Source organism: Echinops telfairi, unplaced genomic scaffold (assembly GCF_000313985.2).
Source record: "Echinops telfairi isolate 266 unplaced genomic scaffold, ASM31398v2 ScPeMD7_32;HRSCAF=126, whole genome shotgun sequence".
Lineage (NCBI taxonomy): Eukaryota > Metazoa > Chordata > Mammalia > Afrosoricida > Tenrecidae > Echinops > Echinops telfairi.
The window spans coordinates 2,205,971-2,223,097 of NW_022103929.1; the positions used below are offsets into that span (position 1 = coordinate 2,205,971).

Here is a 17,127-nt window from a genome sequence, read left to right on the forward strand (position 1 = left end):
GACCTTTATTTTTATTTGCGCTGAATAGGGATGCATGCCACATCTGTAAATTTTCCAGTTCTAAAAATTCGAAAAGAATTTGTCTCTTTCAGAGAGCAAGTGAAAGGATTAGCAAAATGTTGTTATAAGTCTAAAAGACACCTTCACCCCCCTCCCCCCAATATAAAGGAAAAGCATTTAGATGAGACAGTTACAGTCCTTAAGCGTTTATATGACATATGCTGTAAATTACTCTCTGACGTGCTTGTAGTTAAAACATCTGTTGTACTTGCACATTGTGTGTGTGTTTAAAACATTTTTTTAAATAGCTACGTTTGTGCTATTTAAGAATTTCTGAAGTTCTCAGAAGAGCTTACCTCTGCCCTATATGGAACAAAATCTCATAAAGGTGGAACTAGGTGGCTTCCTGAGCAGAAATGTACTGTGGTATTTTGGGGAGGGACATAAAAGTGTAAGGTAATGAAGTTCAGTGTTCGTGAATACTCAGGAATCTGACATAACCACATATAGGATAAAGGGGGATTAGGGTCTCAGGGAATTTAGAAGAATAAACCAAAAATTCTGCACGTTAGCCCTAAAAATGGTGAAGAACAAACATGCCAACATGAACTGTGTGTCTTATTGGCACTTGAAATGGTAAAGTGCTCTGATGGTGGTATCATGGTGCAACCAATAATACTTTTAAGTAACACCAATTTCTAATTGAACATCTTATGTTTAAATGCAACATTGTTATCACAATACTAATATTACCTTTTCTGTGTAGTACAACTTGACTGAATTTGTGCTTGCTCCTCCTGTATTTATTTCGTTGAATGCAAGGCAGCCAGCTACTACATGTAGCTACCAAGGAGAATGTTTTTTTGCCACACTGGGCTTTTTGTTTTTAATTTACCTATGTTCAAAGGATATGTTAGCTTTTTGTTAGAAATGATATAATTTTCTTCTATAAAGTTTATTTCTTTCAAATTAACATGTTACAGGCTCCACATTCAGATTTGAAACAAATTGTAAATTAGCATTTTTGAAAGTGTTTTTTTCCCTCCTCTTTTGCCAGGTGTACTCCAGAGAACAAATCTCTAGACATCTTTGCCATATTGACTTTGAGCTGTCAGGGGACTCAGGCTTATGAGGAGGTTCTGTCACACAAAGCAGTGTCTAGTGAAGACGACAAGAAAGAGAGGAAAGGATCGGAAAAAGAAGCTAAAATACTATAGAAAATCATGGTAAGTATTATAATTCCTTAATTTAGCATAGAAAATTCCACTAGTCTAAAATTGTAATGTTTAAACAGTGCAAAGCAATGGTGTTAATTTTGGGGTCTAGTGCATCAGATAAAGATGGCACTCTATTATTTAAGCAATGCAAATGAGTTCAAATTTCCTACATGCCCTTTAAACTACAAAATGGTGCTCCATGAGTTTGTAGGCCATAATGTATTAAAAGCAAATGAAACAATGGAATGTTCATGAATAATATTTTCTACTAAAACTGGCATTAGCAAACCAGTGCAAATTGCTCAGTGGCCATTAGTCCAAAATTATATAGTTTCTTACTAAAGTTCTATTGTTTCCCCTTAAAGTTTAAAAAGTCCAGAACTGGTGCTGTACTTAATGATACGAGTATTTTAGGAGTTGTTAAAATGTTGAGAGTATTTAATGTAAAAAAATCATCTTTTCCCCTTGGTTTTAAGACCTCTGGTGTCTAGTTTTTAAATTGGTAAAATATGCTGATTCTTTTTTTCCCCTGTTGTATTTTGGTTCTGGAGGATGTTGTGTGAATATTTTTCCTAAGTACAAGTGAGAAAAGATTTTAAAAAGAATTTATAAGTGGGAGAAAAGCACAAAATATTAATCATCAGTATGTTTAGAATATGTTGTTTGGAAAGTCTAGTGGTGTTTCTTTAAATGATACTTGATTAAAAATTGTGTTAAGGATTAATAACTAGTTAGTTGACTTGCTCTTTACAGAAAACACTCTATTAATATTTTAGTACTGGATGGTGGGAAAGAAGTGTTAGATTGAGCTTTCTTTGTCATTTAGTTTTATGGTGAGGTGTGAAGAACCCCACTGTTACACAGTTCCCTAATGTGAATTGTTTGCCACTTCATCTCATTTATCTATTGTGGTCTTAATATTCTTATACAGTATTTATTTTTTTTTACATTGTTTATTTTTAAATAAATGTTTTATGTATGTTATATCACTAAAAATTTAGAGTTGATTCTTACTCAAGGACCTTGCAGAATATAGAACTATCCCATAGGGTTTCCAAGGTCCTGTCTTTATAAAGCCGACTGCTATATCTTTCTCCTGCGTGACTGTAGGGATTCAAACCCTGGACATAATGGTGAGCAGCTGAGTGCTTAAATTGCTTTAAATTGCTGTGCCACCAGGGCTCTTTTATCATATGCCACAATTTTCTTTTAATCGTTTTATTGTAGACTCATACAAAGCTTATCACAAACCATACATCCATCCATTGTGTCAAACACATTTGTACATTTGTTGCCATCATAATTCTCAAAACATTTGCTTTCTACTTGAGCCCTTGGTATCAGCTCCTCATTTTTCCCTCCCTTCCCGCTCCCCCCTCCCTCATGAACCCTTGATAATTTATAAATTTCTCTCTTCACCCATGTTTTCTGTTGGTCCTCCCCCTGGGGAGGGGGGTGTTATACATAGATCATTGTAATCAGTTCCCCCTCTCTTCCCCCACCTTCCCCTTCCCCTCCTGGTATTGATACTCTCAATATGGGTCCTGAAGGGTTTATCTGTCCTATATTCCCCGTGTTTCCAGCTCTTAATCTGTACCCATGTACATGCTCTGGTCTAGCCAGATTTGTAAGGTAGAATTGCGGTCATGATAGTGGAGGGGGCAAGAAGCCTTAAGGAACTAGAGGAAAGTTGTATGTTTCAGTGGTGCTGTACTGCACCCTGACTGGCCTGTCTCTTCCTTGTGACCCTTCTGTAGGTGGATGTCCAACCATCTACAGATGGGCTTTGGGTCTTCACTCTGCACTCCTTCTCATTCACAATGATAAGATTTTTTTTGTTCTGGGTTTTTGATGTCTGATACCTGATCCCATTGACACCTCATGATCACACAGGCTGGTGTGCTTCTTCCATGTGGACTTTGGTGCTTCTCAGCTAGATGGCCACTTGTTTATCATCAAGCCTTTAAGACCCCAGACTATGCCACAAATATTATGAAAATTCTCACCCTGGCTTATTCTTTAAATTTCCTCGTGTAGAAATTATATATTTTTATATAATTAGTTGTGTTTTTTGATTTTCTTATCACTTTAAATCTTGGCTCTCCAATTTGAATGAAAATTTTGTTTCTGCACTGTTTTCCTAATTGAATTTTTAATGTTTAACCCGTTTGGAGTTTATTTGTGTAATTAGGATGATTTTTTTTAAATAGATAATTTATTGTCACTTTCACCTTTGTTTTCTGGTGCTTGACCTGTCAGATAAAGTAGGCTCTTAGATGGAACCATCTCTTTTGTAACATTGGCAGTCCATATTGTTTTGTGTGAAACACCAAACGTAATGTTATGTAATAGTGTATAATTTTACAAATGTGTGGCCAGTGGGCTGGACAGAGCTACTTACCTGTCTAGGTAAGACCTAGTATCTCCAACTCATTGTGCATGTAATTTTCCTTTCCTTGTTTCTTGATCTCATGAAGTGATGGACAAGTATATTTCTTTGTGGCAGATTAAAGATTTCAAAAGTTCACTACTTTTTCAGTTTTGATTCCAGTGTTAATATGCTAATTTCCAATTAATAAGATATTCTAAAACAAAACCAAAAGGGAAAGATTGATAAAGCATTGCCAGTGTTTTACTTTTTCAGAAAAGACTGTATTTACCATCTACTAGCACATAATTACATGTAAAGAATTATAAAGACTGTAAACCAACCTTTATATTGAATACTTCTGGATTTATGGAAAACTCAGCAAGTTATCTTTGTATATTTGCTGTGTACTGGTTTCAACATCCTTATGGTATTTGGAAATATGGAAATATTTAAAGGTGTTTTTTTTTTTTGATGTGTGCCTTATGAATGTGAAGGACTACGCTATTAAATTCTCATGAAACTTCTGTTTCTGGGCTTTGGTTTGTTATACTCATTTCTGGGCTGGCATGCCATTTAAATTACTGCTTGTTTTCATATTTTATTTTGCTATAATGGTACTGCCATTCCGTCTTTGTACAATATTTTTTGATAGTCTCATTGATTTTTTTTTTCACATGAGCTTTCAAATTATTTGTATTGAGTTTTAAGTAGGTAAGCCAATCTCAAGGGAGTTTTGTTGAGAATTAAAATAAATCTGTAAATTAACTTGGGAAGTTGGGTTTTTTTTGCACTATGTATTTCCCCAACTCAGAAATTGGAATGTCTCCCACTGATCTATTTAAAAAATAAAACCTTACCCTAAAGAGATGAATGCCAAATAGTAAACAGTATTCTAATGTACTGTCTGTTTCCTTGTAGTGTTTAAACTTACATAACTTTCTACTTTGTATTATTGCTGTATTATAGTTTCAATTTTTCAAGATGCAAACATTTCTAGCAGTTTGGTTCTCATGAGTACCATCATACATTTCTAGACATTTTCTTGAAACTAGGAAGTGTGTCTTCTTGCAAATGCTGTGTGATATGCATGACTTTATTTAAGTGGTATTCATAATGAATGGGTGCCGCTAAAAGATAGCATATACATATGCTGAGTGTGACCTGAGTAAAACTTCACCAAAACATGATTGGAGAACCACTAATTTTATGATGTGAAGTTCAGTAGACCTTTTAATATCCATTCCTCAGCAATTTTTACTGATTTCAACATTATTTCACATTTGTTTAACAATTAGTACTATAAGTGGACTTGAACTATAATTTATATGTAATCCTTTTGGGGTTAACATTTCTTCTGTTGAAGAAGTAATTTTTCCTTTTGACAGAGATCTATTCGCTCTTTTGCCAATGATGATCGCCATGTGATGGTGAAACATTCAACAATTTATCCATCTCCGGAGGAACTTGAAGCTGTTCAGAATATGGTGTCTACTGTTGAATGTGCTCTTAAACATGTCTCAGATTGGCTGGATGAAACAAATAAAGGCACAAAACCAGAGGGGGAGGCAGAAGCGAAGAAAGATGATGCTATAGAAAACTATTCCAAGTGAGTGTGACCTAACCTTTGTGATGTGCTGCTGCTGTGCCTAGAGAGCCCTGAGTGTCCCAGATTGTTTGATATGTGCTCTTTGGGTTTTCACTTGTACGGCTTTCATCTGGAGATCAATGATAGCTGGATCCTTTCTAAGATAATTTGAACGGAAAGCAAGAAAAGAATAACAAATAACAGCCAGAAAGATAGATTTGGTCAGGATCCTTTTTAGGAATAAACCAAGTACTTCTAAATCTTCATGTCTGAAGATTATGATTATGATATTTTTCCTATGTTGTTTTATTTGCCCAAATTTTGAAATAAATGATAGTGCTTTTGATTAGTTATTTAAAATTTTTTATCAATAGTTTTATTGGCATATTATTCACATATAAAATTCAGTAGCTTAATCATTAAAAAGAGTTGTACAACCATCACTACAGTCAGTTTTAGAACACTTCGTTATTGTACTCACTGTTATTAGCTAATTGTCCCCTACCTCCCCCTACCTCCTCCCCAAGAAGCCATTAATCCAGTTACTGTCTTTATAGATTAAAAAAAAGAAAGTAGAAGAATAAAGGAAAATGTATTTTAATGACTATTTTTGAGCAAAGAAAGTGTAATTAAAAAAAAAAAGAGAGAAGAAAGTGTAATTAACCTGAGTCAAAATGCTGCATGTTCTGCCCATTGTTGCTCTGACGGTGCTTTTGAGGATACCACTCAGTGTACTTGTTCTTGAATGGTTTTTTTTTAAAGGAAACAGTTGTTGAATGTTAACACTAAAGCTTAACATATCCCAGTTACCTCTCTAGTTGTTCATTCTTTAAGGGTCAACTCAGGAGTTGTTTTTCCTCCATAGATAGAGATTAGTGAGAAATATTTGATAAATGGATTTACTTCAGTGAAAGATATTATAACCTTTTTATCTGTAGATCTATCAGCAGGTTTAGTTTTTTTTGAAGAAGAAGATAAATCTTTGATTTGTTGACGCTGTGCAATAAATTTCTACATTACATCTAGTAAAATTCTTGTCAGTTTGAAAGTTCTTGGCAGTAATTCAATTCTTCCCAACTATCTATAACAATTGAAAAGTTCTACTTGCGAATTTGGGGTCCATGTCAGCTAGTCATTTGGCTCTTTGTACTTGAATCCCTGTGCAGGCTCAGTAGTCATACACTATATATTTAGATGGTACTTTGGTGCACATTCATGCCTTTCTAATAAATCTTCTAATGTTGCTTCTTCTTAAGGCTGGCAGATTTTTGGAAAGTCTCTCAGACTTTTGCTTAACTGGATGAGGTCACTGTGCTTTAAAGGTTTTTAAAAAAAAAAATTTTATTGGGGGTCTTACAGCTCTTATAACAACCCAGACATCAATCGTATCAAGCATATTTGTACATATGTTGCCTTCATCATTTTTGAAACATATTCTTTCTACTTGAGCCTTTGGTCTCAGCTCCTCTTTTCTCTCTCCCTCACCCACCGTTCCATCCCTGTGACTCCTAGATAACTTATAAATTATTATTATTTTCATATCTTATACCATCCGCTGTCTCTCCCTTCATCCAGGTTTCTATTGTTCATCCCCTGTGTGTGTGTGTGTGTGTGTGTGTACATCGATCATTGCAATTGGTTCTCCCTCTCCTGCCCTCATGGTATCGCTACTCCCGTTACTGTTCCTCAGGGGTTTATCTGTCCTGGATTCTGTGTGTTGAGAGATCTGTAACAGTGTACATGCTCTGGTCTAGCCAGATTTGTAAGGTAGAGCCAGGGTCATGATAGTTGGGGGAGGAAGCATTAAAGAACTAGAGGAATGTTGTGTGTTTCATCGGTGCACACTGGCTGACTCGTTCCTTCCTTGTGACCTTTCTGTGAGGAGATATCTAATTGTCTACAGATGGGCTTTGGGTCTCCACTCCAACCCCACCTCGTTTGCATTGATATGATTTTTTGATCATCTGATGACTTATACCTGTCGACACCTTGTGATCACACAGGCATGCTTTTTCCATGTGGGCTTCGTTGCTTCCCTGTTAGATGGTCACTTGTTTAACTTCAGACCTGCTTTACAGGTTTTTAAAGAACAGTATGACCCAGACTTTTTCTTGGATTTTAAAATATAGTTATATGTGTGGATCTCTTGATTGTCCATGTGAAAAAACCCTTCCATTTTGTGCACCAGTCTCAGATTGAGCACTTAGTATCCTTCCCCATATGCTAAATAAATAGAAGCACAGATGGGCTCTGTTTTTATTTTGTTTAAAACAGGTAAGGACTTCTTCCAAAAATAGAACTCTTGTTAAGTAATGCATCACATTTTTAATGCATCATAAAACATTACAAAGGGTACAAAGATAAATGAAGGACCCCCAGAATTCCAAACTCACTGCCATTGTGTCTCATAGCGACCCTATAGGACAGGATAGTACTGCCCCTGTGAATTTCCAAAACTGTAAACATTTTACAGGAGTAGAAAGCTACACATCTTTCTCCACAGAGTGCTGTTGGTTTCAAACTGCTGACCTTGAGGTTACAGCCCAACGTGTAACCTAGACCAATTAACTGTTACCTCACCAGAACTTTTGGTTGTCAGGTACTGTTAGCCAACTTTTGCCTACAGCCTCTATTTACATGTTTTATAGGAAACAAATTGACTCAAAATTAAAATAAATTGTACAAGTGTTCACAATTTGTATTATTAGAAATATTAGGACTCTCTTTTTAATTCAAGTAGCCCTGTTCTGTTGGTTAGGCATTTGGCTGCTTGGCAGTTTAGACTCACTAGCTGTTCCTGGGGAGAACGATGAGGCTGTCTGCATTTACCAAGATTTATAGTCTTAGAAATCCTGCATAAGGTTGCTATGAATAGGTATCAACTCTATGGCAGTGGTTTATTAAAATTTGTATTTTTTAATTTAGGAGCCCTTGGGTGGCACAAATGGTTAAAGCACTTGGTTATTTATCAAAAGGTTGCTGACTCGCATCTACCTAGAGCAGTGGTTCTCAACCTTCCTAATGCTGCGGCCCTTTCAAACAGTTCCTCATGTTGTGCTGACCCCCTAACCATAAAGTTATTTTTCTTGGTAGTTCATAACTGTAATTTTGCTACTGTTATGTATCGTGCGACTCCTGTGAAAGGGTCATTCCACCTTCAAAGGTGTTGCCACCCACAGGTTGAGAACCGCTGCCCTAGTGGCTTCTCTGAAGAATAACCAGGTGATTTATGAGGGCAAGTCTACAAGTATTACTACAAAATTATAGAATTCTTTATTAAACAACAACAAAAAATCAAACATGAAGCTATTGTTTTCTCAACACAACACCCATACATGTCTGAGGTAGTGCTTCCATCTCGCTAACTCCTCCCCCAGAGTAATTCTGCACTATCTGATTTATACCACATAAAAACAGTAGTTTTTGGTATTCTCAAAGGACGCAAATCAAGTTATTTTACAATGTTCTTTGAGATTTGGAATAAAAAAGAAATCTGCAGGGGCAAGACCAGGGCTGAAGGGAAGGTGGGGTTAGTTTTCTCAATGAAATTCTTGTAGGATAGCTGCTCTTGAAGAAAGACTACGTGCTGTAAAGCTTATAACCTTTGAAGCACTAAGGAGCAGTTCTGCTCTATCCTACGAGGCTGCTATGCAAAGGGATGGTCCATAAGACAGTGTTTTAAAGTTCTGACTCCAGATGTAGCTTTTTTAGCATTGTTGCAATGTCCCATGAATAAAACATGAAAATAGTGCACAGGGAGAGATTATACGCCGGTTCTTTTGTTGTTAGGAGCTTTCTGGTTGACTCCACCTTATATTAGTTCGGTTTACAACAAAATTAAATGCTGCCTATTCTGCAGCATCCTGCAAATTGTTTGAACCCATTTTTGCAGCCACTGTGCCAACCCATTTAAAGGGTCTTATACTCCCCCCCACACACACTTTTTTTTTTTTGGCTGACCCTCCACTACTTCCTTAGCGATCAGAGGAATAGGTTCAACAGATGGGGAAAAAATTGAATGACAAAGTAGAAGAAAAAATAAATCTCAGCAAAGATCCTGAATGTCAGAAGATACAGGAACTGTTCAAGGGATCATACTAATGTTTATTGAACTATCAATATGTTCCCAAACTCAGCTCAGTTCTTTACTTAGATTAAGTTAAACGATGATGAGTGCTACTCTTTGAGAAAGATATTATTTCTGTTATTGTGAGGTGCCATCAAGTCAAGTCCTACTTACAATGACCCCTTATGTGTAAGAGAGTGAAATACTGTGTGGTCCTAAACCATCTCACAATCCTTCCTGTGTGAGCCCAAAGTTTCCCTCTGGGTCAGTCCATTGCATTGAGAATCTTTCTCTTTTTTACTTACCCTCTACTTTACAAAGCATGATGTCTTCCTCCAGGGACTAGTTCTTCCTCTTATCTTGTCCACAGTTTGTGAGGTGAGGGCTCACCATCCTCACCTGTAATCAACATTATGGTTGTGCTTCTTCCAAGCCAGATTTCTTCATTTTACAATACAGTCCATGATACATTCAATATTCCTCACCAGTACCACACGTCAAAGGCAGCGGTTCATTTTTGGTCTTCCTTATTCACTGTCTAGCTTTTTCAAGGATATGAGACAATTGAAAATACCATGACATGGATCAGGCATACTTTAGTGCTCAAGGTGACAACTTTTGGTGGGGCATTTTATTTATTTATTTTAAATAGGCCTTTTGCATCAGATTTGCCCAATACAATAATATAGAGTTGATTTGGGTGGGGGTGGGGATGGGGACACGCACCGGCTGCTGCTTCTGTAGGTGCTGATTGTGGACCCAAATCAAATGAAATCTCTGACAACATAAATATTTTTATGTGTGTCAATGTAGCTTATTGGTCCATATGCGAAGATTTTTGTTTTCTTTATGTTGAAACTGTAGCCTTTGATCTTCATCCATAAGTGCTTTAAGTCATCTTTACTTTCAACATGCAAAGTTTTTTCACCTGTATTTTTCAGGTTGTTATTGAATGCTACTCCAATTCTGTTGTATGTTTTTTTTCCCATATAGTCCACTTTTTCAGATTATTAACATGTAAATTGAATAAGTGTGGTGAAAGGACATCACCCCAATACACACCTCATTTGATTTTTTTTCCTTTCAATTTTGCCTGTTTTGATGAAAGTTGTGTACCAAGATTATTTTATAATTACATATTCTCAATCGAATCTTCTTTATATGTTTCCCTTTTCTTGGTGAGATTTCGCTTTCTGGTGTATACAGTAGAGTGGAGCCAGCAGAAGTTAGTCAATAAGGCTGTTGAAAAAGGAGGTTTCTGAGGTGAGAGAAAATAAGAACCTAAAAGAAATCTGTAAATCACTATTGGATTTGGAAGGGGTGCTGGTGCACAACACTTAAGTGCTTGACTTCTAATCGAAGGGTTGGTGGTTTGAACATGCCTAGTTGCTCTGCTAGAGAAAGACCTGAGTATGTGTTCTCATAAAGAGTACAGCCTAGAAAACCCTATCCTGCTGCCATCAGTTGGTCCCGAGGCACAGTGACTCTGCATAGGGGTTCTAAGACTCGGTCTTTATAGGAGGAAATACTGTATATACTTGAAGATGAGCCGACCTGAACATCTGCCGAGGCACCTAATTTTACCACAAAAACTGCATTAAAAATGTGCTAAAAAACTAGGCTTATACCCGAGTATCTATGATATTCTGGTCTTTCTCCTTTAGAGTAGCTGGTGGGTTTGAACTGTTAATCTTGCCATTAGAAACCCAACACTTATTAGGCAGTGCTGTTCTGTCACATGAATTTATGATTTGAAATTGACTGGATGACTTTTTTTATTAAATACTTTTATTGAGGGCTCTTACATCTCATCACAATCCATACATTCATCCAGTGTGTCAAGCACATTTGCACATATGCTGCCATCATCGTTTTCAAAGCATTCTCTTCCCACCTAAGCCCCTGATATCAGCTCCCCAATTCATCCCCCACCCTCCTTCATGAACCTTTACTAAGTTATAGATGATTATTTTCATATCTTACATTGTCATCACTTTTCCGTGGTTCTTCCCTTGAGAGAGGGTTATAGGTTGATCCTTGTGATCGATTTCCCCCCCACCCTCCCCTAATCCTCCTGGTATCTCTACTATCATCGTTGGCCCTTAGGGGTGTGTTTATCTATCCTGGAATCCTTGTGTTTCGAGCTCTTATCTGTAGCAGTGTGCATGTGCATTTTCTGGTCTAATCTGATTTGTAAGGTAGAATTGAGATCATGATAGTGGGGGGAAGGAAGCACCAAAGAACCAGAGGAGAGTTGTGTGTTTCATCGGTGCTATACTGCACTCTGACTGGCTCATTTCTTCCCTGTGACCCCTCTGTAGGGGGTTGTCCAATTGTCTACAGATGGGCATTAGGTCTCCACTCCATCGCGCCCTCCCCACCCCCCAACTCACCTTGGGTATGATTTTGTTCTGGGTCTTAGATGCCCCTGATACCTGATCCCATCAAAACCTCATGATCACACAGGCTGGTGTGCTTTCTTCCATGTGGGCTTTGTTGCTTCTCAGCTAGATGGCCGCTTGTTTATCTTCAAGCCTTTCAGATCCCAGACACGATATCTTTCGAAAGCTGGGCACCATCCGCTTTCTTCACCACATTTTCTATGCATCCATTTTGTCTTCACCGATCGTGTTGGAAAGGTAAGCATTACAGAATACCGAATTATTAGAACAAAGTGTTCTTGTGTTGAGGGAGTACTTGAGTAGAGATCCAATGTCCATCTGCTACCTTAATTCTTAACATAGATAATAAGTACATAGTTCTATACCCCTCTTGTTACATATATATATTTACATGTGTACATGCCTGTATTTAGACCTTTATAAATGTCCTTTGTCTCCTGGTTCTTTCCTCTATTTCCTTTTACTTTTCTCTTGTCCCACCATCTTGTTCAGCTTGGGTTCAGTATTCCTTGCTGCTACATTGCCCTTGATTAAGTCCCACTAGGCATCCTACGCCTTTCGACTAGATGACTCTTAACAACAACAAATTGGATTTGTGGACATGATAAGATGAATGGACAAAGGTAAAGATGACTGACTTTATTCTTAATATTAAAGACTTCCCTACACTTGACCACTTGCTTTAAAATGCTTTTTTAATGTCTTTTCTATACATATGCAATGGGCTCAAATGTAAGAACAACTATGAGGGTGGCATAGAACTAGGCAGTGTTTCCTGCTGTTCTACATAGGATTGCTGTGAGTCAGAACAACATACTTAGACCACTTTATAGTTTTCATTGACTCCCTAAAGTCCCTATTGAGTCCCTAAAGTCAGCTAGGCATCGAGTCATTGGATTATTTATAGCTTCTTTTTTAAAATAAATCATTTTATTGGGGGCTCTTACAGCTCTTATAACATTCCATACATCAATTGTGTTAAGCACATTTGGATATATGTTGCTATCATCATTTCCAAAACATTTTCTTTCTACTTGAGCCCTTAGTATCAGCTACTCTTTTCCCACCTCCCTCCACCACCCTCCCGCCCTCGTGAACCCTTGGTAATTATAAATTATTTTTATCTTCATATTTTACATTGTCCACAGTTAATTTTGACCTTTAAAACTTCAAGAAGCAATCCTATAATGTAAAGAACATCAACATTGTCATCAAACAAAATGGATTTGAATCCAGACTTTGCCATTTTAGTAGCCATTTTGTGAACGGAAATAACACTTAGCATTTCTGAGATTCACATTTCTTGTCTTTCAAATGCGGCATTTAAAATGCATCTTAGATATTAGTTTCTCTTCCTCTTTTAAGGATATTTTGGATATTTTCAGTGATTTTTATTGTTACTTAACTATAGTGTAAATCTGTGGAAAGAAAAATTAGATGGATAATACTAAAGGGTAGGTACTACCTCATCTTCTTTAGTATGCCTCCCTACTGGACCTCTGGCTTGCTTGCTTGTTGAATGAGTGCTAAATGTAGTTTACATTTTCACTTGTAATTAAGAGAAACAAACCAGTAAGAATTGTTACCAATTTAGTTGTGCACCATTCAGGATTGTTCTTTCAGTGTTCTTTTAGCTACTACTGGCTTTGGAATGCATATACAGGCAGATTATTTTTCGTCTGTTCATTCCTTCCTCTGTTAGTTTATTTTTATCATATTACTCTGCTTTCCACATAAGCTTTTATAGATTCATAGAGTGATATAGCCATTTTATAGATGTGGCTACTGAGTCAGCAGGCACTAACCAGCAGGAGTAGCATACAGGTCTTCTAGGTTTCTGCTCTCATGCTCTTTCTCAGAATATCATGGCATTCGTGCTTGTCACAGCTTCTTTGATTAATTAAATTATAGGATGAGGAAGATTAGGAGAAACAATTTGAGAACTGTGCAGTATTTTGGGTTTTCTTATGTGATACACATAGAATATAGAATTAAAACACCTAGTCTGAAATGTGCTCCCCATTGATCCCTTGAGGAACATAGATGCTTTAAAGTTGTGGATTTTTGAATGGGGTTACCAACTTATAGCTATATATAAGAAGTCAACTTTATGTGTGTGTGTGTGTGTGTGTGTGTGTGTGTATATATATATATATCGTAAAAGTAATCATTCAGATTTTTATTTTTAGGGATCAAGGTGGCCGAACATTGTGTGGTGTCATGAGGATTGGCCTGGTTGCAAAAGGCTTGCTGATTAAAGATGATATGGACTTGGAGCTGGTTTTAATGTGTAAAGACAAGCCCACAGAAACACTGTTAAATACAGTCAAAGATAATCTTCCTATTCAGATTCAGGTGAGTACAACTTAACTGCACCTTTAGGAGAATCTGTAAAAATATGAAATAGGGCATGACCTTCAATAACAAGAGATAATCACAGTAATTAATCCATGACATTTATAGTAGATTTTGGGTGACTAATAGGATCTAGTTTCCAAATTAAGGTGGCTAGTAAGGGACAGCCATAAACTTTTCAGGTATATCCAAGAGTCTTCATGTTTTTCTTTTGAGACTAAGTTCTCTTACCATTATAAAATATTTGGATGGGCTGGTATAATCTGTAAAGGAATTGAAAAAATTGAAAAGAGCCCAAACAATTGGAGACTTTCATAGATGATCATTTTTAAAATTTAAAACTCAGTTAATTTAACAGTGACCTCATCTGCTTTGCTAATGGAAAACCATTATTAATTCCTCATTTCCAAACCATTTTCACTTTGTGATGCATTTAGAAAATTCTAATGTTAGTGTGCTCCCTGGAGGATACTGTGGTAGACTGCAGGCTTCTCAGAGCTGAAGGCAGTAGGCCCAAAACTTTGGTCACCATAGGCCCACCATCCCAGCACTGATTTGGGAAGCTGTGATTAATTTTTAGTTTCAAGCCTGGGTTAACTGTGGTATAACTGGATTATAGCTTTTGGATAATTTCATATTAGTTTCAGATCTGGGTTAACTGTGGTATAACTGGATTACAGCTTTTGGATAATTTCATATTAGTCCTTATATATGTGTCACCCAAAGAGATGTCAACCCACAACGTCCAAACTTTGAGTTGGTGAGGCTAACTTTTTTGTGTGTGTATTTGTTTTCTTTTATTTGTATTTATTCTAAAAGATATGTTTTTTCCAAGTAATAGGAATTCTAAATGAGTGTTTGTTATTTTTGTTACAGCATTATCTTCTTTCATATTCACCACCTGACCATCAAAACCATCTCCCTGATTTTTTTTATCTATCACACTTGACTTACTTATTGGTACATTCCTTTATGCTAATTTTATACTATTTGACACACTTTATTAATTTATAATACTTTTCTTCCTCAATTTGCCTTGAATATTAAGATATGTTTTTCTAAGAGACTACAAATATTTGACTTTTCAACTTTCAGTTCTGATTGATAAATACGTGTTTTGGTCTTTTAGAGGGTGAAATTTTTACTTTGCTTTTAAACTCTTCTATGATTATTGGGGGAGAGAAAGTGGAAGACAATAAAGTGTTAAGAAATGGAAAGCTAATTTATACATGTAAAAATGAAAATGCTAATAAAATTGCTTTCATGTCTTTTTTAACTCTTTAAAGTTAATCTATATTTGGCTCTACATAGATAGTGAACATTGTGAAAGTGGAGTCTATAATAATGTAACAGTGAAAGGTTCAGGCATATTTGAGGCATAATAATGACCTGGAGAACAGAATAACCTGGAGGGCTTTTCTAACCATCTCCCCTCCCTTTCTGTTCTTTGGTATGAGTCCTGCTTCAGGTGAGAGTAGTCTTGTTTCTCAGATGTAACAAGGTGGAAAGGTTTGAGAACCAGTGGTATTTAATAAATCAGTTCCTATTCTAAAAATCTGCTCTGTCTCCTAGAGTATTGCAGGTACAGAAGATGGGGGCCAAGCTTTAGTGTGAATTTGTAGAACAGTCTCTGTTCAGATGACAACTGTGTGAACTCTGCATTGTTCATCTCCTGAGTGAGGATCTTTACTTCTGGGCATCACAGTTTTAAAATATTCTTGATAAGCTAGCAAGTATGCATGGAGGGATCTAGGAGAGCATGTGGACTGTGCAAGCTATCTTGAGGTGGAAGCAATTGGGACTTCATAGGCTGACCAAGATAAAGGAAGACAAATATCTTTAGGTCTAAGTATTTGGGTAATGGTACATTTTTCTGTAAAATGGGAATGATAATTATATACCTATATCAGATTAAATTGTTTATGTGTACACATGTAAGGCTACACACATTATGGGAATATTTAAAATACAATTTTTGCTTTTACAACCCTCACAGTGCCTTTGAGTTCTCTTTATGTAGGACACCAATTTTTGATATCCTGTTTTTTTATGATTTAAATATCCTTTTTTTCTCCTGAACACTTAGCCACAAAAATACTTTGATTTATCCAGTGCTGTAATTGATTAGGTGGTACTATACATTTTTGTCCTATGCTTTTCTGGAATGATTTTAGAACTTCGTTAAGAAAGGAAGAAGGATGACCAAAATTAGAAATCACTTAGAGTTAGTCTGCCCTGTATCTCATGCCATATGCTTATTACTTAGGTTGTGTCATTCAGCTATGATGATCTGTTTGCATAATTTAAAAATTAATTTTACTCATTCTGCTCTTTGAATAGCTCTAGTTTTGGTTCTTCTAGTCTCTGTGTGGCTTTTCCTTTGCTTGATTTCCTCTATACAAAATTAAGATAATAGATTTTCTATTTGCTCTCTGTTTAGGAATGCTTACTGGTAGAATGTTATTTGAAATACTTTACTGTACACTGATGGGCAGAAACCTAGTAATCCTATCTCCATTTTACCTGACTACTTGATGTCAGATAATTGAGACTAAATTTCAGCCTCTAAAGGTCCCTGTGTAATTTTTTATTCAGTTACACATTTAGTATATAATAATGTAATTTTAAATATAAGTATAGTTGATTGATTGTTTTATGGACAACCTTTAAACTATGTATTTACAATTGTATGGTGAAAGGGAACTCAGGTTTCCTTGTGGATGTCAGACGACATGTCCCATAATGAGAAGAATCTTTGGGATGATCTCTGATTCTGATCGCTATTATCAGAAAAGGGAAATCACTTATTTATATTCGCTTTCACTGGTTAGTAACTGTGCCGGATCCATTTTCATATGTGCATACTCTGTTTTATTAAAAATATGAATAATCTTATATTTTTAAGTCCTTGGCAAGTAGAAAATTCTATTTAAGATGATCTTTAAAAAAAGATGCTGTTTTAGAGAGCATCTCCAGCTATTTATTATTGTGCAGTAGTACTCTAATAATTACAAGAACAGCAATTATACCTGTATCATATAAATTATGCTATTGGCAATTTTCCTTTCAAATATTATTTAAAATGGCCTTAAATGCTGTTTAATAATGGTGTAAGTAGATGGTTTACATGT

At 36.2% G+C, this 17,127-nt stretch overlaps 1 protein-coding gene across 3 annotated transcripts in view; it reads left to right on the forward strand.

The window, feature by feature from the left end:
• Window positions 1-1,057: 1,057 nt before the first annotated feature.
• LOC101661901 (spermatid perinuclear RNA binding protein) overlaps window positions 1,058-17,127 on the forward strand; it is an 83,240-nt gene continuing 67,170 nt past the window's right edge. For all 3 annotated transcript variants that reach the window (XM_045290204.1, XM_045290203.1, XM_004716469.3), the window contains exons 1-3: window positions 1,058-1,226; window positions 4,974-5,194; window positions 13,831-13,996. In XM_045290204.1, the coding sequence (XP_045146139.1) occupies window positions 1,224-1,226; window positions 4,974-5,194; window positions 13,831-13,996 (390 nt within the window). In that variant the 5' untranslated portion in view covers window positions 1,058-1,223. The remainder of the gene's footprint in view (window positions 1,227-4,973; window positions 5,195-13,830; window positions 13,997-17,127) is intronic.